A 25,054-nucleotide genomic window follows, 5' to 3' on the forward strand; every position below is an offset into this window, starting at 1 on the left:
TTTATAACTTGTAAATTATCATTTCGTCTCTAGCCTTTGTCCATCTGCTCATCAAAAAGCGTCCTTGTCTGGGTTCACCTATTTCCTGCCACACTTTATCATGCCTCTACTATCTTCTAGCTTTCTCCCCCACTGCAGTAAGTCTGAAGAAGGGTCACCCCTATCCATGTTCTCCAGGATGCTGCCTAACCCACTGAGATACTCCAACACTTTGTGTCTTCTTTGAAAGGTGTTTCACATCACAAGCCTACATGCTTTAATTAGTTTGAGCAGTACAATGTAACATTTCCTAAAATCATGTCTTCATTATACAAGGGATCAAATACAAAATACAAAAGATTCAATATATTCTCAACGACATTTCCATTCAAAACCGGTGAAGAAAACAAAAACAGTTTTTGGTTAACTCTCGCCAAATCTTTCACAGAACATAAGAATTAGAGGTCTACATTTAAGTTGAATGAATTTGAGATTTATATCAATCTTCATATGCTTAATTATTTACACTGGTGAAGGGAACCTATCCCAAAAGAACAGTCTAGCCAAAGTTTATATAAATATTCACATTTGAAATACAGTGAATGCAGGCAATCTAGAAAATGCATCCGTAAATAGCAATTGTTCGTGTGCTCTCAGCTTGCCAACTATTCTTGCAACTTCTGAAAGACTAAACAGCCAACCCTGACAAACACTGGAAAATTCCACTCTCTCACCACAGGTTTTCAAACTGGCAAGCGACGTAGGGAGAAATAAAAAACCTCTCAACCAAAATGAGTCCACTATTTTCTGGTAACTGCTTCTCATTCATCAAGAACAAACCAGCTTGAAGGTTGACTGCTGAAACCCAAATCTCTTTCCTCCACCGTCACTAAATTATCAACTTCATCTCCAGCATCTGATATGTTCGCTAATACTGCGAAGCCTGATGAACTCATCACCTTCATAACTGTAATAATTCCATTCGTTGCTCATCCACTCTGTCCCTTGCCTAAAACCGCCTGAGGCTGAATGTGATACCAGCACCATTACTAAGATCATCAATTTTTACTTCCGTTAATATTGGCAACAGTTTAATGTTGTTACTTATACCAGGTTCAGTGAAAAACTTTGTTTTACATGCAATCCAGGCAAACCATACCATGCACTTGTACATCAGGTAGTTGAGGCAGCACAGTGGCACAGCAGTAGAGTTGCTGCTTTACAGCACCAGAGACCCAGGTTCAATCCCGACTACAGGTGCTATCTGTACGGAGTTTGTAAGTTCTCCCTGTGACCCCACAGGTTTTCTATGAATTCTCTGGTTTCTTCCCACACTCCAAAGACATACAGGTTTGTAGGTTAATTGGCTTCAGTAAATATTGTAAATTGTCCCTAGTGTGTGGGATAGTGCTAGAGTAAGGGGTGATCATTGGTTGGCGCGGATTTGGTGGGCCGCACTGCATCTCTAAAGTCCATAGTAAAGTCTAAAAAGAGACGATAAACAGATTGAAGAATAGTGTTATAGCCACAGAGAAAGTGCGGATATAAGAAAAAGTGTAAAAAAAGGTGTAATGTGTAAAAATAAAAGAGAAGTAGTACAACGAAGCAAAGATGAGTGGGAAGCAAGAGGATTGGGTAATGTTTAAAGAGCAAGATAACTAAAAAGGCAATACATGGAGAAAAGATGAGGTATGAAGGTAAGCTAGCCAAGAATATAACGGAGGATAGTAAAAGCTTCTTTAGGTATGTGAAGAGGAAAAAATTAGTTAAGACCAAAGTTGGACCCTTGAAGACTGAAAAAGGTGAATTTATTATGGGGACAAGGAAATGGTAGATAAGTTGAACAAGTACTTTGGATCCGTCTTCACTAAGGTGGACACAAACAATCTTCCTGATATATTAGTGGCCAGAGGATCTGGGGTGACAGAGGAAATGGAAATCCACATTAGGCAGGAAATGGTGTTGGGTAGACTGATGGCTGATAAATCCCCAGGGCCTGATGTTCTGCATCCCAGGGTACTTAAGGAAGTGGCTCCAGAAATTGTGGACGCATTGGAGATAATTTTCCAATGGTCTATAGATTCAGGATCAGTTCCTGTGGATTGGAGGGTAGCTAATGTTGTCCCACTTTTTAAGAAAGGCAGGAGAGAGAAAACAGGGAATTATAGACCAGTTAGCCTGACATCGGTGGGGAGAAGGTTGCTGGAGTCAATTATAAAAGATGAAATAGCAGCACATTTGGATAGAAGTAACAGGATCGGTCCGAGTCAGAATGGAATTACGAAGGGGAAATCATTCTTGACTAATCTTCTGGAATATTTTGAGGATGTAACTAGGAATATTGGCAAGGGAAGGCAAAATCAGGGCACGTGGTATTGGGGGTAGAGTGCTGACATGGATAGAAAACTGGTTGGCAGACAGAGTAAGGATTTACGGGTCCCTTTCAGAATGGCAGGCAGTGACTAGTGGGGATACAGCAAGGCTCGGTGCTGGGACCGCAGTTATTTACAATATACATCAATGATTTAGATGAAGGGATTCAAAGTAACATTAGCAAATTTGAAGATGACACAAAGCTGGGTGGCAGTGTGAACTGTGAGATGGATGCTATGAGAATGCAGGGTGACTTGCACAGGTTGGATGAGTGGGCAGATGCATGGCAGTTTAATGTGGATAATGTGAGGTTATCCACTTTGGAAGCAAAAACAGGAAGGCAGATTATTATCTAAATGGTGTCAAGTTGGGAAAAGGGGAAGTACAATGGGATCTGGGGGGTCCTTGTTCATCAGTCATTGAAAGTAAGCATGCAGGTACAGCAGGCAGTGAAGAAAGTGAATGGCATGTTGGCCTTCTTAACAAGAGGAATTGAGTATAGGAGCAAAGAGGTCCTTCTGCAGTTGTATAGCGCCCTAGTGAGACCACACCTGGAGTATTGTGTGCAGTTTTGGTCCCCTAATTTGAGGAAGGACATTCTTGCTATTCAGGGAGTGCAGCGTAAGTTTACAAGGTTAATTCCCGGGATGGCGGGACTGTCATATGCTGAGCGAATGGAGTGGCTGGGCTTGTATACTCTGGAGTTTAGAAGGACGAGAGGATATCTTATTGAAACATAAAAGATTATTAAAGGTTTGGACACGCTAGAGGCAGGAAAATTTTCCCTATGTTGGGGGAGTCCAGAACCAGTGGCCACAGTTTAAGAATAAGGGGTAAGCCATTTAGAACGGAGACGAGGAAACACTTTTTCCTCACAGAGAGTTGTGAGTCTGTGGAATTCTCCCCCTAAGGCAGTGGAGGCCGGTTCTCTGGATACTTTCTCTTGAAAGTATCCAGAGAACCGGCCTCCACTGCCCTCTGTACCCCGTTCCTGCCTTCTCCCCATATCCCTTGACTCTGCTATCTTTAAGACCCCTATCTAGCTCTCTCTTGATAGATAGGGGTCTTAAAGATAGCAGAGTCAGGGGATATGGGGAGGAGGCAGGAACGGGGTACTGATTGGGGATGATCAGCCATGATCACATTGTCTATTGCCGCATCAAGGTGGATTGGAAGATTAGGAATGCATCCTTGGCATAATACGCTGTTCTTGAATCTGCTGGTGTGTACTTTCAGGCTTTTGTATCTTCTCCCTGACGGCAGAGGGAATAATAGACAATAGATGCAGGAGTAGGCCATTCGGTCCTTCGAGCCAGCACCGCCATTCAATGTGATCATGGCTGATCATCCCCAATCAGCACCCCGTTCCTGCCTTCTCCCCATATTCCCCGACTACGCCATCTTTAAGAGCCTCTCTCTTGAAAGTATCCAGAGAACCAGCCTCCACCGAGGCAGAGAATTCCATGGACTTACAACTCTCTGTGAGAAAAAGTGTTTCCTTGTCTCCGTTCTAAATGGTTTACCCCTTATTCTTAAACTATTAAAGTCCCTGGTTCTGGACTGCCCCAACATCGGGAACATGTTTCTAGCATGTCCAAACCCTTAACAATCCTATATGTTTCAATAAGATCCCTCTCATCCTTCTAAACTCCAGTGTACAAGCCCAGCCGCTCCATTCTCTCAGCACAAGTTATAAAGATGCCCAATTCCAGCCCTGCTTCATCTCATCTACTGCGGAAATCCCTATCCAAGTCTTTGGGTGGGTGAAGCTAGAGCTAAAAAAACGCTTGGTTGTCCTCTCTTCCTTTCTATATACTCTGTAACCCAAATTCCAATGGATCTCATTCTACCACTGCCCCCAAGTTAAGAAAAAAATAAATTTTAAAATAATTCCATAGTCATAGTTAATTTTAGCAATGGCAACCCTCTGAGGAAATTGTGCTCTTCTACTTCTCCCTCCCTCACGTGCTCTAATTTTCCTCAGCTTTGCCCCTTGAAGATGCTCCATACAACTTATCTCCACTATTCCGAAGTCTCCACATGTGGCTTGATGTTGAATTTTGTTGGGACAGTGTTTAAAGTAACTTTATATACATAAGATGATGCTGGTTTGTGTGCCCTAACAACCAGAGGTAAACTACCAGATCTGCACTAAACCAAGGTCCCTAGAAAATCAAGTCTGTACATTCAATGCTCAAAGTTTTACTCATGATACCCAAAAGTTTATAATGTAAGAATGAAAAGCAAGTCTTAAATGCTGCATATTCCCTATGCACTTTGACTTCCATAAATCTGCGATACTGGCAGCTTCCAAACTGATATGACATTTATATTGATTCAACAAGTTGAGGGACATGCTTAGCATCCGGATTTAGATCACACAGATCTATTGTGTACACACTTGGACTGTGCAAGACTACCCACTCTACGCTCAGCAGATCTTGAGTGCTTCCCCTATCACACTGCACCCTAATCCCCGATTAATACGTTACATTTAATAGCATCACTAACTAAAAACTTCTCCCTGGCCATCCAACGTTATCATAGATCCTTGCCTGTGCACAAAATGATTTACAGACAGTACTTAAAATTGCTGTACACTGACGTGCATTGGAAGTAAGAGAGACTCTCTCACAATTTTCTGCGATTAAAAATTATTGCTATCACGGTTACAAGCCTTGAATTATTCTGGCCATATAAAAAGGTAAATGTTGCAAATGTATTTCTGAGCCAGGAGGATCGCTCAACAGCAGCACTCACTGCAACAGTGAGTGAGGAGCTAGGTGACGCTGCCTCATTTTCCAGCCAGTACTACACTACCAGAACATACCCATGAAGTTTAATTCAAGTGCTAAGAAACCCAGATGACAATTTGAAAACATTTTTTACTGTTTTTTTAAATTAATTTTAATGCTAAATGATGTACAATCACACCCCAAAATTATGGCTCAGTGAGTTTGTTGTTTTAATAAATGAATGGAATCCAAAAGAAAAAAACTCATAAGCAAATGGTTTCATAAATGCTTGGGACTCAAACTGTAGATGGTGGTGTCAGATCTCTGTCATTTGTGGCGCCTTTTGTTTGAAGCAATTACTTAAACTGCTTGGCTTATTTGTTATTGTATAAAAATGGCAAAACATAGTAAGGCATATTTTGTTTGTGATTCATCAACTAAACTCTGAGATTCTGGATATCCTCATCCAATAGCTCCCCACTAATTGGTGTCATTTAACTGCACTTGAACTATTAAGATGTACCTCATCTGGACACTTTCTTGAACACTGCTAGCACACGTGCACAGCCTTAAGATCAGAAATCCAACTGTAACGACTGAGCCTGCAGCCACAAAATGAGGTTAAACTTATAACATGGTTCAGACATGGTTCAGATTCTTGGCTCGGGTTCCATAAAGAGCTGACAGAAAATGGGAAGGGAAATTAGAAATACAATTCCAGAAGCACATGAAGTAATTTAACTAATTGTTTATATTGAGACCAACCTTAAACTTCCTCTTAATGACAAAAATAATTTGAACCTTGAGTTTTTATACTTTTGAGCCAACTTTAATAAACTATATTCCAACAACTTTCATTGCTACCACTTTTTCAGATGACATTATATATTCTATTTGCAATGCGTCCAACAGGTATTTCCAGGATATTAAACTGCCAAGTACTGTAATTTTTCCCAAATTAGATATCAGTAGTGATGACACAAATCACCTCCAACACTGACACAGAGTTTGTTAATCCACAAATAGATGAGGAGGCAAGGACGTGACCGGTTTCAATGGCGGTACATCTCACCGCCAACAACCTGCCATCACAGTGCAGCACGTACACTCACACACACTCACCTGGACAACCGAGGCCATGAGGGAGCACAAGATCAACAAGGAAAATACATTATAGACACAAAATGCTTTCCAGAGATGCTGCCCGTCCCGCTGAGTTACTCCAGCATTTTGTGTCTACCTTCGTTTTAAACCAGCATCTGCAGATCTTTCCTACACAACTAATCAAAAGGCATGGCTAAATGTACTCAAAACAAAATACCAAAGCAGAGGATGGAGTGACTCAAAGTCTGTGTTCAAAAATGTTGAACAATGAAAATAAGAAGCCCATTCCGCTCACTCTAACCTGCCTACAAGATCAAGCTGATTCTGCATTGCCTTCCAATCCCATCTGCTGACTTCCCTGGACTCCAAACGGTTATCATTCCCAGCCTTAATATATTCAACGAGACCTTCCACTGCTATCAGATATTGAGAAGTCAGAAAACTTGTATTCTACCGCCTTAAGAGATTTCTCCTCATCTCAGTCCCAAATGACAACCCCCTAATTCCAAGGGGATGCCTAAATTGTAGACTCTCCAGCTTCGGAAATAACGTCTAAGAATACACCCTTTAAGCCTGCTCAGAAATTGCATGCTGCTGTTCTTCCCTCGGCCAAACTCGCTCCTCATACCAACTAAGCGATCTGAGATGATTTGTGAATATTGCAGTTCTTTTTAGCCCACACACCACTGACTCCAGCTTCTCAAATGGGATCAAACACTCCAGCAACAAACTCCACGAACCAGCAAAGAAAGTGAAATAATATCCTACTCGTTATACTATGTGAACACAACAGCTTCAGGCACTGCTGCTTAAGAAATTCATTGAATGAAAATCAACAAAAGAGACAGACACAGGAGGTACACCTGTTGTATTTGAAAATTAAGTGATTTTTTTTTCCAAATTGTAAAACAGTACAATTCACAAGCACCTGCCCAATTCCTCTCAACTGAATGGAGCAATTTTAACAGCACAGCTTCTTCACATAATATAAACACTTTATGAACACTAATGAAAGACAGCATTAAGAACCATTAGCGACAGCATCTAGACAAAACTGTTATCATAGTCATATAGCACGGAAATAGGCCCTTCGACCCAACTTAGCAACTCCGACAATAACAATGTTGAGTGGTTAATACAATATCATCGACTCAGGACCATTTCTTTCATATTTCAAACACTTCGAATTTTACAAAAAAATTGTTGGTCGGTGCGGCCTCGGTGGGACGAAGGGCCTGTTTCCATGCTGTATCTCTCAACTAAACCTCACATAAAATGCTTTATAATTTACAGAATTACTAAACTTAAGATTTGCACGTACATACAGATATTAGAGTGGCTCCTCAGCGCAACAGAGGACACTTGATAGAGGTGTACAAAATCACGACAGGTCCAAATAGGGAAAACAGAGAAACTGTCCAATTAGCAGATGGTTCCAAAACACAGGTAATATTAAAGTCAAACAATGTGTAGAAGACAAAGGTTGAACAAAGATGTTTCTTGTTGTAAGCTGCAACTCACTGTCTGTATGGGTGGTAAAAACAGTCACTCAAGGTTTTTAAGATGCAAGTGAATACTCACACAAGGGAAAATAATTTACAAATTAACGAAGAGTAATAAGACCGAATGGATTGCTCTACCAAGAAATAGAGAGAGAATATGCTGAAACACTCAGGTCTGTGGAAAGAGAAAGAGGGATCTAACCCAAATTAACGCCATTTCCCTCTCCACAGATGATGCCTGACCAAATGAGTGTTCCCAGCATTTTCTCTTTTTATTGCAGGTTTCCAGTATCTGCAGTTTTATTTTAAAAGCAGCACAGTGGCGATGTCGGCATTGCTACTGCCTCGGAGCACCAGAGACCCGGATTCGATCCCGCGCTCAGGTGCTGCTTGCGTGGAGTTTGCTCATTCCCCCGGTGACTGCATGGGTTTCCTTTGGGTCCTCCAGTTTCCTCCCACTATCCAAAGGAAAGCGGATTTGTAAGTTATTGACCTCTGCAAATCGCCCCTAGTGTGTAGGCAGTGGATGCGTAACGGGTGATCGAAGGTTTGCATGGATTCAGTGGACAAAGGCCCCGTTTCCATATTATTGTCGCTAAGGTCAAATCTGCTCGTATTTGGACTCGATGGGGCAAATCTCCCACCCTGCAGCAATTCCAGGCTAAAATAATTAACCTGCAATGAACACATTTAGTGCAGCAACATGTTCCTGTAGGTACACTAATTATATAATTAATGCAACTTTGACTGTTCCAAAATAGAGTCCACTTAAAACTTAAAATGCCCACTTAAATAAAAGCATCCCAGGGCAGCAATAGAATCAAGCTTCAGAGAACCCTAAAACAAGAGCCCTATAACTGAGAGACAATGGCAAACATAAACCCAGTTGCATCCAGTAATTCAGTGATGTTGTCAGCTAATTAACTGATCAACAGCTAACTAATGTAACATGGGTCTTTTCACCACAAGTCTACAGACAGTGCCTCGGAAAAAAACCTGTGCACAAACCAGCACCATGGGGTTAAATTTTATTCACGATTTTTGTGGCAGAAGCCGGTGTTTGAACTGGCCTTGAATTCTGCATAGAAATGACTGGCACAAATCAAACAAGTGACAGCTTCTTTATCTTATGGAAAAATAACATTGGAACTGGTTACTTTTTAAGAGAGAGCGCCCCTTGCTCAAAACCACATGATTAACCACAGGTATAATGTGTATACATGATCAGTCACAAAATTAAAATACAAAACGCACTTCCAAGGTTTCTACTGGAAACTAATAATCAACCTCCAATCCCCATTTACTGAGAGATTCAGTTGGAAAAAAAAGAACTGAATAATTATTTTTACTAACCGTAGTGAGTACCTAGTGTCCAAAATAAATCTGTCATAATGACAATATTGTGCAAGCCTTTAATCATAAGCTGAAGTACTTCAATGCCAAGTCTCTGCTTGATGTTTCAGAATATTTTAAAACATTCAAGATACGGGAACATTAAAGTGGAGAGTAGAGAATTGTCAAGTTATCAGAATAAGTTCATGAAAGCACAATTTGACTCAGCAATTTAGAAGTAAGCAAATGCAAGGACGTAGGTGTTAGGAGAGTTGACAGCAGCAGACAATCCAAGAGTGAAAAACTTGCCCAGTATGCCCCAATCATAGAGAAAGTATGACCAGCTTGATAAGAAGGCCATCTAATCAAAGTCACCTTATCATTCAAATCCAGTCAAAGAAAAAGTATGTGCTTGTTTCATGTGACAAAACTGAGAAGCATTGAATGGTATTCATCAATCTAAAATATCATTACTCCATTAAGCCCAGGTAAGGTTGTTATAGTGTCATATATTATAGCATATGTTAAGTTAGACCCGGCCTTGCCTGCACCAGAGCACCAGTCTGGGCTCAGCCTCCTCCAGTCCGGCGCTCCACTGGGCCGCGCTGCGGGCGGCCTTCAGCCCCGACCTGGAGTTGGAGCTGGCTTGGACTCTGGGCTTAGGGCTGGGCGAGGGAGAGTGAAGAGGTTGCTGCTGCCGCCAGCACCACCATCACCAACAGAGCAGCAGCTCCAGCGGGAGTCTGGCCTGCCCATAGCCGGCAGGAGCCCTTCCGCAGACTCTCTCTCCGGCCAGGATGACTCCAGCAACAGCGGCTCCGAGTCACCCCTCTTCGAGCAGGGCCAGCAGCTGCCCATCTTCAGCAGGATCTCGGTGTCGGACTGAGGGGGGGGGGGGGGGGGGTGGTGGAGGTGGAGGGCTGCCGGCCAACTCGGCGGGACAGGCAGAGCCGAGCTGGAGCCAGCGGCTGCAGCGCCGGCTCCAAATCTGGGGCCGCCCCGCCAGCCCAGGGCCACCCTGGACACCTCCGGGACACCCAGGAGGGGACAGGTACGGCCCAGCAGCAACTCAACAGCGGCCGGAGAGCCAGGCCCGACCCCGACCACGGACAAAACGCAAGCCTGCACACAATGCAGCACCACCATTGCCGAGACTGTTTATCGCAAGTGACCTATGACCTGAGCATGCTCAATCGGAGTACCTAACTCGCTTATTATGAATGGATGCATCTCAGTCTGGTATGGCAACTGGTTTGCTCTTGAATGCCTGAAGCTGCAGGGAATGGTGAGCACAGCCCAGTCCATCACAGGCTAGTCACTTCCTTCCATCCAGTTCATTCTTCGGGGTGTGCTGCATCAAGAAGTTTTGTCAAGGCTGCCTGCCACCCTGGCCGTCCCCTTTTCTTTTCTACCTTCTGGGAGAAGACACAAGAGCTTGAAAGCAAGGACATCCAGACTCAAGAACCACCTCTTCCCTATCTGTAACAGACTCCTGAACCAATCACCTCTTTTTTGTAGCTCTTCAGTTTAAACCAGCACCTGCAGTTCCCTCCTATACATTTGTCTGCTCCACTGCAAAATCCCCTCAAGGTATGCCCACTTTGAAGGTCTCCTCCTCTCCGACGAGTGTTCTGCAACATCCTCTCTCGCTGCACCCCTGTCAGTCCTCCTGCTTTACTTTTTTGAATATCTTTCATCCATCTGTTCTATACCACCATCTATATCTCTCGTTGTCCTTTCCCCCGACTCTCAGTCTGAAGGGTCTCGACTCGAAACGTCACCTGTTCCTTTACTCCAAAGATGCTGCCTGACCCGCCGAGGTACTCCAGTTTTATGTGTTTACCTCTTTCACACACCCTTCCCGAGATGGAGGCATGTACAAACTCTACATCACTCAATTATTCCGTAATTTGCACTACTTTACTGTATTTGCACGACTTTAGATTGCACTAAAGTCTTCACACCATTCCGTTCTGTACTTGTCGTTGTATTTATTGCTGAATCTATCATTACGATATATAGTATTTACAATAAGAGCTTCATGCGAGCAAGAAATTTCATTGCAACTGGTGTAGTAAACGACAGATTAATCATGGTCTATACATCAATTGATAAAAGTTTCTACAAGCCACACAAAAATCAACTGCCTACACAGAAATAATATATTTCATATTTTGGAGTATAATTCAAAGTATAGTTAAACGGTAGGTATATCAAACTAATGTTGCATTGCAATTCCTGCTAAGTTCCAAGTTCCAACAATCACAATTCACACCACCACCACAGAAAATGAAAATTGCTAAAACAAGCAGAAAACAGCAGAGCAGCATCAGAAGAAAATAGACCAGGTGTTCACGGGAATGCATACCAAAGATGACAATAGGTGTTCCCCAACCGGAAGCCATGGATGAACCGTGAGATCCACTCCCAGGTGAAGTGCAAGTCTGCAGTGATCAAGTCAAACAAATCCCAAGCCGTGCACAAAATCTATTTATGACCTTCGCTAATCCATCAAGGATGCCAAGGAGCGATTCCAAACTAAGCTAGACAACCAAGACATGGACAACCCGCCCACTGTGGCACGGCTTGCATGATATAACGGACTGCAAAATTGAAGTCGGGCTCGGTATAACTGCTGTAGATCAAGGCTGTATGGGAGTCTGGGGTTATTAGCAACAACGTGTCCCTTCCTGATGAACTCAATGCTGACTTTGAACAGAAGGTCAACGGAAGGATGTTACCAGTCAGCCTCGGGTGCACCTGCAGTCACTGCAGCAGATGCAAGATCAGCCTTCCTGAGAGTAAGAAAATCCATGGAGAGCAACTGGCCCAGAGGAGTTCCCGCCACATCCACCGGATCTGTGCAGATCAGCTGGCAGGAGTATTCACAGACAGGTTTAACCTTGCATTACTCCATTATGAAGTCATCTACATTAAGAAGACCACTATCATACCAGTGCCAAAGAAATGCAAGGTAGAGTGCCTTAATAACTTCAGTCTAGAGGCTCTGATATCCACCATCATGAAGTGCTTCGAGTGACTGGTGATGCCGCACATTATTAACTCCAGACTCCCATACAGCTTTGATCCACAGCAGTTTGTTTACCATCGCAATATTCACAAAAGACGCCATCTGCCTGGTCTTACAATGATCTCTGGCACAACTTGATAACAAGGACACTCAAGTCAAACTCCTATTTATTAGCTATAACTCAGACCTCAAAACCACCAAACTCATATTCAAACTCCTGGAGCTAGGAGTCAACAATCCCCTCTACCACTGGATCCTTGGCTTTTTTATCCATAGACCACACTCAGAGGACAATACATCTTCCACAATAACTCTCAGCACCAGTGCCCTCAACAGCATGCATTCTCAATCCCCTAATTTACTCCCTATAGGGTGATTTCACGAAAGGTCACTGGATCATAGATCCTCACCCACGTGACCGCAAAATCCAACTGGGGTACAAGCGTCACTTCCGGTACATGTTATTGATGCTGAAAACATGCACTTTCACACCCGTTAAAAACCGCGAAAACGGCACGTTTTTTGAGCTGTAAATAACTGTGCCAGTCGGGGTGACCGTGAGATAGTTATCTTACTTTACAGTCCAGAAGATAGATAAAAACGAAGGTAAATACAAGAGGGAGCTGAAGGGGCAAAAACAGCGGAAGTGGTTAGCGGACATTCGCCGTGGAGATATAAAGATCGAAAATATCGGGAATTATCGCGTTTGCTCGCTGCATTTCATCAAAAGTAAGGCATTATTGACGTTTTATCTTTATTCATTTGTTATATGAAAAGTTTTAAAAGTGAAAAATCCGTCAGTAAAATTGCAAAATCGCCCATGGTTCTCAGGTGGGTTTTAACATGCAAAATGAAAACGCTTCTGAAGCTACATTTACCATTTAAATAATCGTAAACTATCAATGCGTTTTGAAATGAATTTTACTCAGATGCAAGCTAAGGAATGGGATAATTGTCAGCTGTTAATTGGACAAAATCAGGACATTTTATTATTATCCAATTAACAGCTGACAATTATCCCATTCCTTAGCTTGCATCTGAGTAAAATTCATTTCAAAACGCATTGATAGTTTACGATTATTTAAATGGTAAATGTAGCTTCAGAAGCATTTTCATTTTGCATGTTAAAACCCACCTGAGAACCATGGGCGATTTTGCAATTTTACGGACGGATTTTTCATTTTAAAACTTTTCATATAACAAATGAATAAAGATAAAACGTCAATAATGCCTTACTTTTGATGAAATGCAGCGAGCAAATGCGATAATTCCCGATATTTTCGATCTTTATATCTCCACGGCGAATGTCCGCTTGTTGTTGACCCTTCAGCTCCCTCTTGTATTTACCTTCGTTTTTATCTATCTTCTGGACTGTAAAGTAAGATAACTATCTCACGGTCACCCCGACTGGCAGTTATTTACAGCTCAAAAACGGGCCGTTTTCGCGGTTTTTAACGGGTGTGAAAGTGCGCGTTTTCAGCATCAATAACATGTACCGGAAGTGACGCTTGTACCCCAGTTGGATTTTGCGGTCACGTGGGTGAGGATCTATTATCCAGTGACCTTTCGTGAAATCACCCTATACACTCATGTCTGTGCAGACAAATTTGGCCTAACACCATCTACAAGATGTCACCACTGTGGTGGGCTGGATCTTGAACAATGATGAGACAGGACAGGAAGGAGTTAGCTTAATAATATGGTGTCAAGATAACAAGCAGAAGGAACTAGTTATTGACTTCAGGCAGCATGGTAAAGTATGTGCCCCAATCAGCATCAAAGGTGCCAAAGTGCAAGGGATTGAGCACTTCAAGTTTCTTGGCGTAAATATTCCCAACAATCTGTCCTGGACCAGCCACATTGAAGTTACGGACAAAGAACAACAACCACTCTACTACCTCAGGAGTCTAAACAAATTTGGCTCGTCTCCAACGACTCTTACCAACTTCTACAGATGCACGGTAGAAAGCATACATACCCTATGATAGGGTGGTGTCACAGCTCGATTTAGGATCAGCTCTGTCCATGACCACAAGAAACTGTAGAAAAATGTGGAAAAAGCCCACTCTATCACACAGAACAGATTCCACCTTCACTTCACATTGCCTCATGAGGACAGCAAACATAGTAAATGACCTTTTTCACCCAGGTCAATCCCTCTTCACCCTGCTCCTATTCGGCAAAAGATACAAAAGCTTGAAAGCACATTTCACCAAACTCAAGAACTTCTTCCCCTCTGCTATCAGACTTCTGAATGGTTCTCTCAAACTAGGGTGCATTTCCAATCCTCTAACCTACCTCATTGCAGACTTTATACTTTTTCTCTGGAACTGTGACACGACAATGCTGAAAACTATATTCTGCATTCTAGTATTTTTCTCAGTTTAGTTTTTAGTTTAGCGATTCAGCGTAGAACAGGCTCCTTTGCCCACACCAACCAACGATCCCCACACACTAACATTATCCTGCACAAACTAGGGACAAATTACAATTGTACCAAATCCAATTAACCTACAAATTTGTATGTTTTTGGAGCGAGAGGAGAAACCCGAGAAAACCCCCGCAGGTCATGGGGAGATCAAACTCCGTACAGGCGGCACCTGTGGTCAGGATCAAACTCAGGTCTCTGGAACTGAAAGACACCAACACTATGTTTGCCACGTTGCCGCCGCCCCTTTGCTCTACCTATTGTGCTTGTTTTTAGTTTGATTGTATTCATGATTTAACTGGTAGCACACAAGCAAAAGCTTTTCACTGTAACTCCGTACATTTGACAATAATAAACCAATATCAAAATGAAGTTACAATACACAAAAGGACACAAAGTCCTAGAATAACTCAGCAGGTCAGGCAACATTTCTGCAGAAAATGGATAGGTGACGTTTCGGGTCAAGACCCTTCTTCAGACTTAAATTTTACAACTGTATTTATTTCCAAATAAGCATTTCCCTTCTACTTCTTCACAAAAGATAAAGTCTGAACTTTTTCAAATTAAAAATGTTATTACATAATAGAAACAAAAGGTACAGGAGCAAGTTCAACCAATTCTAGTTAACCTGCACAGGCAACTTTCTGCACAAGGATCAGTCAATGAATTTGTGTGCTCAGCAGTCCATATCCAAAACATTTGCTCTCGCAAACAGCAATTTGTTTTCCAGTGTTTTATTATAGCACATATTAAGAGGGTTTTTGTTTAAAGTCCAGCCCCCAGTGAATGAGCTACTCTGTGCCAGTTATTCAGTTAGCAACACTGTCTCTGATGAAAAGTACGACACTGCAACACATCCAAGATACTGTAAACTCCTACCCAGTTTTGCTATCAGTGCCACACTGAAACAACCGAGACAGAAAGTGCTGGAGTAGCTCAGCGGGTCAGGCAGCATCTCTGGAGAACATGGATAAGTGACATTTCGGGTCGAGACCCTTCTTCGGACTTTTTAAGTCTTATTCAGACTGTTTAGTCTGAAGGCCTCAACCCGAAACGTCACCTGTCCATGTTCTCCTGGGATGCTGCCTAACCCGTTGACTCACTCCAGCACTTTGTGTCCTTTCGTGTATTAATCAGCATCTGCAGTTCTTTATTTCTATGTATATACACACACAATGACATGGCAGAGACTTTTTTGGAACAAACAATTATCTCACCAAACCAAATATAATGAACAGCAAAAGTTAATCAGGAAGTTTATCAAACAAAGCTGTTTTTTCTCTGAAATTTTGATACAGCGGCTTGAAATATATTCAGTCAACTCGGCATTAAAAAAACATAAAACGTGGAAAGGCTGCAATCATTAAATCAGGAGTGTGCCTTTAGCCCTAACGGTATTGTTTGTCAACGATAACCTTGTCAATGCATACAGTGCAATAGCGGGGATGCATTTGGCCTCCAGATAGAAAGGTGCATCCTACCAGAATTAATGTTGCCTCAATTTTCATGCTGTTTCTGTGTCGTGAATACCAGCAGCTGTGTTTGCAGTGAGCATTCCTGAAGTGCGTGCGGTTTTTCCCCCCGTCTTAAAAATACCAAGTCACAAACTACGATAAATTCGAAAAAGAAAACCCATTCATAATTTCTAACACTATTGGATTATTTTTTTAATCGAGGGAGTAATAAATAATACGCGATATAAACAATACCGACCGCACTCCGCAATGAAGAAAGTTTAAGCCGCGCTGGTTTTGCGCACAAACGGAGGAAACTGACATTTGATAGCCAAAATAGTAAACATTTTATATAAACAAAAGAGCGTTGAGTTAATCACTTACATGCTAAAGTCCCACTGCGAATACACCTTATTTCCCTCAATGCTGTTATCTTAAGCAACATGTGTTGTTGGGCTGGTGTCCTGCCCCCAGTCACCCGTCCCTAAATAACGTGCTATACACATTTTCGGTGCCCCCTCCCCCGCAATTTTTTTATTTTATTTTTGCTCCTCTTGGATTTAACGCAGAGAGGAGGAGGAGGCATTAATTTATCCGGAGGCACCGCGGTGAACATTTCTCTGCAAGTGCAAACATGGAACTGGTAGCCAGCAAGGAGGGCGAGGGCGAGGGCGTTTGCACGCCTGCGAGCGAGGTTGCTTCACATGAACCACTCGCTGCCCGGGCCCGGATCCCGGGCCGTTCTATCCGTGTCACGTTCCACGGCGCCTGGCAACAGCAGCAGCCAAATATACACCGCCCTCTGACTCTGCACAGGCGGGACTCCGCAACCAACTCCGCCGAATGCAACCTCCGACCCCTCCTACAATTTATTTATTTTTGAAAATCCCGTTTGCAATTTTAATAATAACCCATGCATATTAAACATTGCAGCCCGGGGGACCCCGCCTTCCCGGTAACTTTTGCAGAGAAAAGGACACCCTGTCGTTTCCTCGCCTTCTTTCACACCCCCAGCCGGCCCGCCGGTCGCCGCCGCCGCCTCCCCGTTCGTCTCACAACACACAAGCTTTTGGCGCCATATTAATGACGTACTATATTATTTCCATCATTGGCGACCTTCGGGATCAAATTGCTGAACTGGGAAAAAAATCCCCTTGTAGCCGAAGCTCGGCCAACAACGGAAAAGGCATCAAAAGCTTGACATTTTCTTTAAACGCCGGATCTCCTCCTCGGCTTCCTCTCCCTCCCTCCCTTCACGTACTCTCCATCGTCCTCCTGTTTTTTTTCCTTTACATTAATTTCACCTCTCTCGCTCTCCCCTCCCCGAAAGAAAACGAGCCCAAGCGCTTAAAAGTATTGGAAGAGGACAGTACCTGCTGTAAAAAAAATTGTGTGTGTTTGTTTTGTTTTGGCTTTAAAGCTGGTCTGCTGACGTGAGACTGGATGGAAATGGTGAAGATTTTTTGAATGTGGAGTTCAGGCAGCTGCAGTAACAGATTGTGGCTCCCTCTACCTCTCTTTCTCGCTCCCTCTTTCACATATGCACTGACTGACGTTGGTCCTTATGGTGGAGTTGGTTGGGTGAAGCAAGCATTCTACCTTCTCTTTCTGTCGGTCACCACGCTGCCAGACGAGGGAGTGCTTTCATGTTGTGTCAACAAGATTACAGACAGCCTCCTTTGCAAGCCAGCTTTCGTTTTCAACTAGAACTCGATGCCTTGTTTAACAGACGAATTTGGAAAGCAACACACGTGAGGGAGGGTATTTTAGAATTTAATTCACAAACTAAACAGCGTATGGAGGTATACGGATTATGTGCCGGCTGATGAGATTAGTTTATCATGGCAGCATGTTCGGCACAGACAATATGGACCGAAGGGCCTGTTCCCGTGCTGTAAATTGCTATGTCTAACAACCTCACGGCGCCATGCTCAGCCTGGACGTTGTGGGCCGAATGGCCTGCTCCTGTGCCACGCAATACGATGCGCTAATTCCATTTAGAAAATTATTTTAAAAAATAATATTTTTGTATTTTCAAGACATTTTAAAATTGTTTTACAGCTGGTCACTTTCACCATGCAGAAAATAAGGTACTGTGTTGAGATAATTCAGTTCAGTCATGGCAACTGATGACATTTTAAAGTGTTTGACAGCTGACCGCTGTGGTAATGCAGTCAACACAGCAGGCAGCAAGGTAAAGGTGTTGAAATAATTCACTTTAGTGATAGTGATTGATTAGGACAAAAGAGAGAAACTCTTCGAATAGTGCTCCATGATCTTATACAACTGACAAGCCAGATAGAACTTCACTTTAAAGTTGTCCTCAGATACACGACTTCTGACAGTGCAGCAATCAATCAATATTGCAGTGCAGCAGCACCTTAGGTTGTGCAGTAAAGTCACTGGAATAGAAACATTTTTTAAAAGGGTGCAGGAGTAGGCCATTCGGCCCTTCAAGCCAGCACCGCCATTCAATATGATCATTGCTGATCATCTAAAATCGGGATCCCGTTCCTGCTTTTTGCCCATACCCCTTGATTCCTTTAGCCCTAAGAGCTAAATCTAACTCTCTTGAAAACATCCAGTGAATTGGCCTCCGCTGCCTTCTGTGGCAGAGAATTCCACAGATTCACAACTCTCTGGGTGAAAAAGTTTTTCCTCATCTCAGTCCTAAATGAAGTAACCCCTTATTCTTAAACTGTGACCCCTGGTTCTGGATTCCTCAACATCGGGAACATTTTTCCTGCATCTAGCCTGTACGATTTGAGAATTTTATGTTTCTATAAGATTCCCTCTCATCCTAAATTCCAGTGAATATAAGCCCATATGTCAGTCCCGCCATTCCGGGAATTAACCTGGTGAACCTACGCTGCACTCCCTCAATAGCAAGAATGTTCTTTCTCAAATTAGGAGACCAAAATTGCACACATTAGTCCAGGTGCGATCTCATCGAGGCCCTGTACAACTGCAGTAGGACCTCCTTGCTCCTAAACTCAAATCCTCCCGCAATTATACCAAACTTCTGTGCTTAAAAGCTATTGTTGAAGCAAAATATCTCAGGCTAAAGCGTCGGCAGCATTTCTACCCATATGATGCGCTAATGCACAGAGGTTGCCAGACAGGCAGAGTGATGTCAAGTGGCATACAATACTTGTTTTGATATCACCTGGGCAAAATTCTCCAAGCCCCATGAGAACACTGGTCTGGCTTTCGTAAAAGACCTTTGTCCTTGGACACAAAGTGCTGGAGTAACTCAGCAGGTCAGACAGCATCTCTGGAATCTGAAGAAGGTGTCTCGACCCAAAACATCACCTATTCCTGTTCACCGGAGATGCTGCCTGACCAGCTGAGTTACTCCAGCATTTTTGAACATGTATAGGTGACGTATTGGGTTGAGGCACTTCTTTGTAGGTTGCTATGAGAGTTTACCATGTAGGTAATGAAACACTCAATAAGACTGGCAGTATCAATAGAAAGAGAAACAGAGTTAATGTTCAGGTCAAAGTTCCAGAAAGCGTATTTTGTACATTTAATAATTTAGATTGAATTTGATAAATTGGTTATTGTAATTTGTCTCAAGTGTGTAAATGAGTGGGAAAATGGAGGGATACTGATGACGGAATACACAAATGTGATTTGTCCAAGTGGATGGTTGTAGAAACAAGAAATTGTAGATGTCGTTCAAATCCTTGTTCTGAAGAAGGATCCCGACCCAAAATATCACCAATCCATGCTCTCCACAGATTTAGACTTTAGAGATACAGTGTGGAAACAGGCCATTTGGCCCACCAAGACCACGCCGACCTGCGATCGCCCTATACTAGCACTATCCTACATACTAGGGACAATTTACAGCAACCATTTAACCTACAAACCTGTACCTCTTTGGAGTGTAGGAGAAATCAAGAGCACCTGGAGAAAACCCACATGGTCACAGGGAGAACGTACAAACTCCGTACAGACAGCAGACTCCATGAATAACTCCATTCTTTCTCCATTGGAGCTGAAGAATTCAGGTGCTTTATTTTAAATGCCTTAGCTCCATTACAACTAGATTATGTCAGAATGACCATCTTGCACCCAACCCCACTTTTACAGCTCTATGGTTTATATTCAATAATCTGCGCACTATAGTTTAGTTCTCCTGTGTTCAATTTTGAACCGGAATGATTAATCTTCAGAATCATTCAAACATCCTAAGTATATAATCAATAAAGCATTCATTGTCTTTATCACTTCAGGTGCTTCGAGAGGCTGGTCCTGGCACACCTCAAAAGCTGCCTACCCCCCACACTGGATCCCTATCAGTTTGCCTACCGCAAGAACAGGAGTACGGAGGATGCCATCTCAACGGCACTTCACTCCGCCCTCTCCCACGTCGACAACAGAGACACTTACATAAGAATGCTGTTCATCGATTACAGCTCAGCATTCAACACCATTATACCATCAAAACTGATCACCAAACTCGGTAACCTGGGCATCGACCCCTCCCTCTGCAACTGGATACTGGACTTTCTAACCAACAGACCCCAGTCTGTTAGGTTAGACAAGCACACCTCTTCAACCCTCACCCTGAACACCGGCGTTCCACAGGGCTGTGTGCTGAGCCCCCTCCTCTACTCCCTCTTCACCTATGACTGCACACCTGTACATGGTACTAACACCATCATCAAGTATGCAGATGATACAACGGTGATTGGCCTCATCAGCAACAACGATGAGTCGGCCTACAGGGAGGAGGTCCAGCACTTAGCAGCATGGTGCGCTGACAACAACCTGGCCCTTAACTCCAAGAAGACCAAGGAGCTCATTGTAGACTTCAGGAAGTCCAGGGGCGGCACACACACCCCCATCCACATTAACGGGACGGAGGTGGAACGTGTTTCTAGCTTCAGGTTCCTGGGAGTCAACATCTCCGATGACCTCTCTTGGACCCACAATACCTCAACTCTGATCAAGAAGGCTCACCAGCGTCTCTTCTTCCTGAGGAGACTGAAGAAGGTCCATCTGTCTCCTCAGATCCTGGTGAACTTCTACCGCTGCACCATCGAGAGCATCCTTACCAACTGCATCACAGTATGGTATGGCAACTGCTCTGTCTCCGACCGGAAGGCATTGCAGAGGGTGGTGAAAATTGCCCAACGCATCACCGGTTCCTCGCTCCCCTCCATTGAGTCTGTCCAAAGCAAGCGTTGTCTGCGGAGGGCGCTCAGCATCGCCAAGGACTGCTCTCACCCCAACCATGGACTGTTTACCCTCCTACCATCCGGGAGGCGCTACAGGTCTCTCCGTTGCCGAACCAGCAGGTCCAGGAACAGCTTCTTCCCGGCGGCTGTCACTCTACTCAACAACGTACCTCGGTGACTGCCAATCACCCCCCCCACCCCCCGGACACTTATTATCACTTATTATTATTTATTCAAATCATTTGCTATGTCGCTCTTCCAGGGAGATGCTAAATGCATTTCGTTGTCTCTGTACTGTACACTGACAATGACAATTAAAATTGAATCTGAGGTAGCCTCAATCCTTTTCTTTCCCATCCCGTCCAGTGTCATGCATAAGGCCCTGTGAGTTCATTTTCTACAAGGAAATAACATGCAGTGTATGCAATGAAACCTCAGAGGAACACCGAGACCCCCTAAAGTTTGTGTCTGATATTTGAGGTTCTTGGACTGTGAGTGCACAATAATATACATTTGACCAAACATATCATGTATCATATCATATCACATCTCCTCTGGAGTGAGTTTTGGACAGATAGCCCTCTGTCTCAAAGGGACAAAAGCCACCAAACCTGAAGCAAACTTGAAGTTGGCTGCAAGTAAATAAGAGAGTCAGGGTGTTCTGTTTGCTTCTAATTGCGGACATTAAATTAACACTTATAAGCACTAGCTAAACTCCACAATATGTTCTAGGCTTGAAAAGATTGCAAAATATAGATTTCATATTTGTATTTCTATTTTACTAAAAATGCACAAATGCAGTAATTTGCTGCCAGAAACACATTAATGACTTTTCTCAATTTAGAATTTCAACAAATATGAAGTGAGAAGGGATCATTCGTACTCTCAAGGAATGATTGAGCACAGAAACAAGTGTGATTTGGCTTTGTTTCAGCAAGTAGATTGACGTGCAAAAATGATTGAAGAAAATCCAATATCACACTGGACTCATAGATTCAATGATAGCATCAAACACCAGTGCAGAAGATGTGAGCTGCCAAAATAGTAAGATTAAACGAGAACTTACCAGTTTGAAGTTTGATCTGTATTTTATGAGGAGGAACGTTGAGGGAATACATGAAGAACCCACTTACGACGCATGCGTGTCATCCTTCAAAGCAGCGGTGTGAGGTCACAGAAACACTATAATGACCTAATATAGTAAGATTATCAAAGAGATACCAGTTTAAGATATGACTAATCGAGGGTGGGAGCGGAGGGCACGTATTCGCTCAACGTTCCTCCTCATAAAATACAGATCAAACTTCAAACTGGTAAGTTCTCGTTTAATCTTACTATTTTACTTCGGAGTCACGTGAGTGACTATGTGAAGACTTCAAAGCTCTGTGACCTCATGCCGTGGAACGAGTCCATGCTTCACAACTGCCTTGGTTGTGGGGAGAATGATGTTAACATCATTAAACATAATACGATATTGAAACCTCCTAGATAAAAAAGGGTAAGTAAAGAAAAACGAAGTTCCCTTACGTTCCTGTTGCAGGTTCAACCCCTGCCGATTTGGAGGAACGTCCTTCCTCCAGCGATGACGAGTTCGAATGCGTGTAGCGATATGACACGCATGCGTCGTAAGCGGGTTCTTCACGTAGTCACTCACGTGACTCCGAAGTAAAATCTATGACATGCATGCCCAAGCCTGCTTGCACACAATTCCCAAACCTATGCACAATTACACAATTATTTTGAGCAACTCAGGTGGTGAATCTTTTCAGCATCCTTTGCAGGTTAATGTCGTAGGCCCCCCTCGGTCATGACTGACCATGGGTGATGCATCTTAGTTGTTGGCTGCGTGCTCCACACCTCGGCTAGAGTAGTGTCGCTTGTGGCTGAAGAGACCAATGTGGGAGTGACAGTTGCTGTCGCAAAGGTCACATTTGTGCGTGGTCTCTAGTTTGTTGAAGTTGCTGCGCTGCTTTCTGCGTGCCCGCTTGTCTGCCGCTGTGTTCAACAGTTTCTCTTCCCCAGATTTGAGATGTTGGTTCAGGGTACCTCTCCACCTCGTGCGGTCAGCTGCAAGGCTCTCCCAGGACTCCACATCAATGTTGAGCGCCTTCATATCTCTCTTGCAGACATCCTTGTAACGTAGCTGGGGGCGGCCGATGGTTCTCCACCCAGATGTCAGCTCTCCATAGAGGATGTCCTTTGTAATACGGCCATCCTCCATGCGGTGGACATGGCCAAGCCACCGCAGTCTGCGCTGCCGTTGACACAGGCATTGTAGACTGCTATCTTCACTGTCAGCTTTGGGTTGGTCCACACTCGAGTTGTGAGGCGAGTGAGAGTTGTAGCTGCCTTCCCGATCCTCTTATCAATCTCTGTGTCCAAGGAGAGGTTGTCGGTGATGGTGGAGCCGAGGTACGTGAACTGATAGACGGCAACAAGTTCGTAGCCGTCGATGGTGATGACAGGCGGCGCCTCTGTATCCTGCCCCAAGACATTCGTCTTCTTCAGGGTGATGGTCAGCCCAAAGTCCTTGCATGCTCGATAAAAGTGGTCCATCAGTTCCTGCTGGGTGTGGGACACAACTGCAGCGTCATCGGCAAACAACATGTCTCTGATGAGAGCTTCACATACTTTTGTCTTTGCTCTGAGGCGGGTGAGGTTGAAGAGCCTGCCAACTGATCTAGTACGCAGGTAGATCCCCTCCGTTGCAGTGCGAAGGCATGTTTCAGAAGCAGAGCGAAGAAAATCCCAAAGAGTGTGGGAGCGAGGACGCAGCCTTGTTTGACACCACTGCGGATGTCGAAGGGCTCTGAGAAGCTGCCATTGAACTGCACTGTCCCCTTCGTGTTGATGTGGAAGGATTCTATCATGCTCGGCAGTTTTGGTGGGCAGCCGATCTTTGGCAGAGCCTTAAGTAGGCCATCACTGCTGACGAGGTCGAACGCCTTGGTGAGGTCAATGAAAGCAAAATACAGGGGCATCTGCTCTTCTCTGCACTTCTCCAGGAGCTGGCAAAGAGAGAAGACCATGTCTACTGTTGACATTCCAGCTCAGAAACTGCACTGTGACATGTCGCAGAAACCCCACCGGCGACATGTCGCGGAGTGAAGCCTGTATGGTCGCGAGTAGTCGCCCAAAGAGTCGTACCTTGTTCTGGTCACCGCTGGATTTTCAACATGTTGAATATTTTCGGCGACCTGCAGTCGGGTGCCGGCAGTCACCGGAAATGTTGCATAAGTGGGACAGGCCCATTAAAATGCTAAAAGCAAAATGAATCTTTGCAAGTTACTACTCTGGAAGATAGAGGAAGCTAGAATAGCCGTAGAGAAGGTGGATGCATTTTTGAGGATTGGGTAAATTGGGTTATGCGAAACTGGCACAGAAGAGGAGTTGAATGAATGAATATTTTATTTTCACATGTAACAAGTCACAGTGAAATTCTTTGCTTGCACAGCCCGGGTATGCAAACAGTCGCCCATAAAGGGCGCTTACAAAGTTAAAAAGTGCTCCCGCACTAGGTCCCCCTTTGTTCTCTGAACTAGTTGAGTCTAATCTAGTATAGATCAGCTGCAATCATGTTGAATGGCAAACAGCAATTTCTCCATTGTTATTATCCATTTTACATGCCTCACCCTTCCCTTCCCTGTCTCCCCAACACCCTCCCCTTGTGCCCCACCTATACTCACACCAATTTCTCACCTCTCCCTCCACTCACATTCTTTCCTCTGGCTTCACAATTCACAACCCTTCAATCATTTTGTCTCACACCCTTTTTTCTTCCCTGGCCTTTGTCCAATCATCTGCTTATCAAAACACCCATGGCATTTGTGAACCTATTACCTGCCACGCCTTGTCCTGCTCCTTCACTCTTCTAGCTTTCCCCACCTCACCGAAGTAGGATCCCGACCCGGAACATTGTCTTGGACA

The 25,054-nt window shown here is 43.8% G+C and overlaps 1 protein-coding gene across 3 annotated transcripts in view; it reads right to left on the reverse strand.

The window, feature by feature from the left end:
* The window catches only part of jade1 (jade family PHD finger 1), a 135,138-nt gene extending 117,615 nt beyond the window's left edge, over window positions 1–17,523 (reverse strand). Inside the window, exon 1 of one of the 3 annotated variants that reach the window (XM_033020792.1) lies at window positions 17,312–17,523. Coding sequence is in view for 2 of the 3 variants with exons in the window: in XM_033020800.1 (XP_032876691.1) it covers window positions 16,323–16,383 (61 nt within the window). In the remaining variant the exon portion in view is untranslated. Of the gene's footprint in view, window positions 1–16,322; window positions 17,178–17,311 lie in introns of those variants that run through there. The other 2 variants (XM_033020800.1, XM_033020783.1) reach the window with 2 other exon arrangements.
* Between the last annotated feature and the right edge of the window lie 7,531 nt (window positions 17,524–25,054).

The sequence above is a fragment of the Amblyraja radiata genome, chromosome 1 (assembly GCF_010909765.2).
Source record: "Amblyraja radiata isolate CabotCenter1 chromosome 1, sAmbRad1.1.pri, whole genome shotgun sequence".
Lineage (NCBI taxonomy): Eukaryota > Metazoa > Chordata > Chondrichthyes > Rajiformes > Rajidae > Amblyraja > Amblyraja radiata.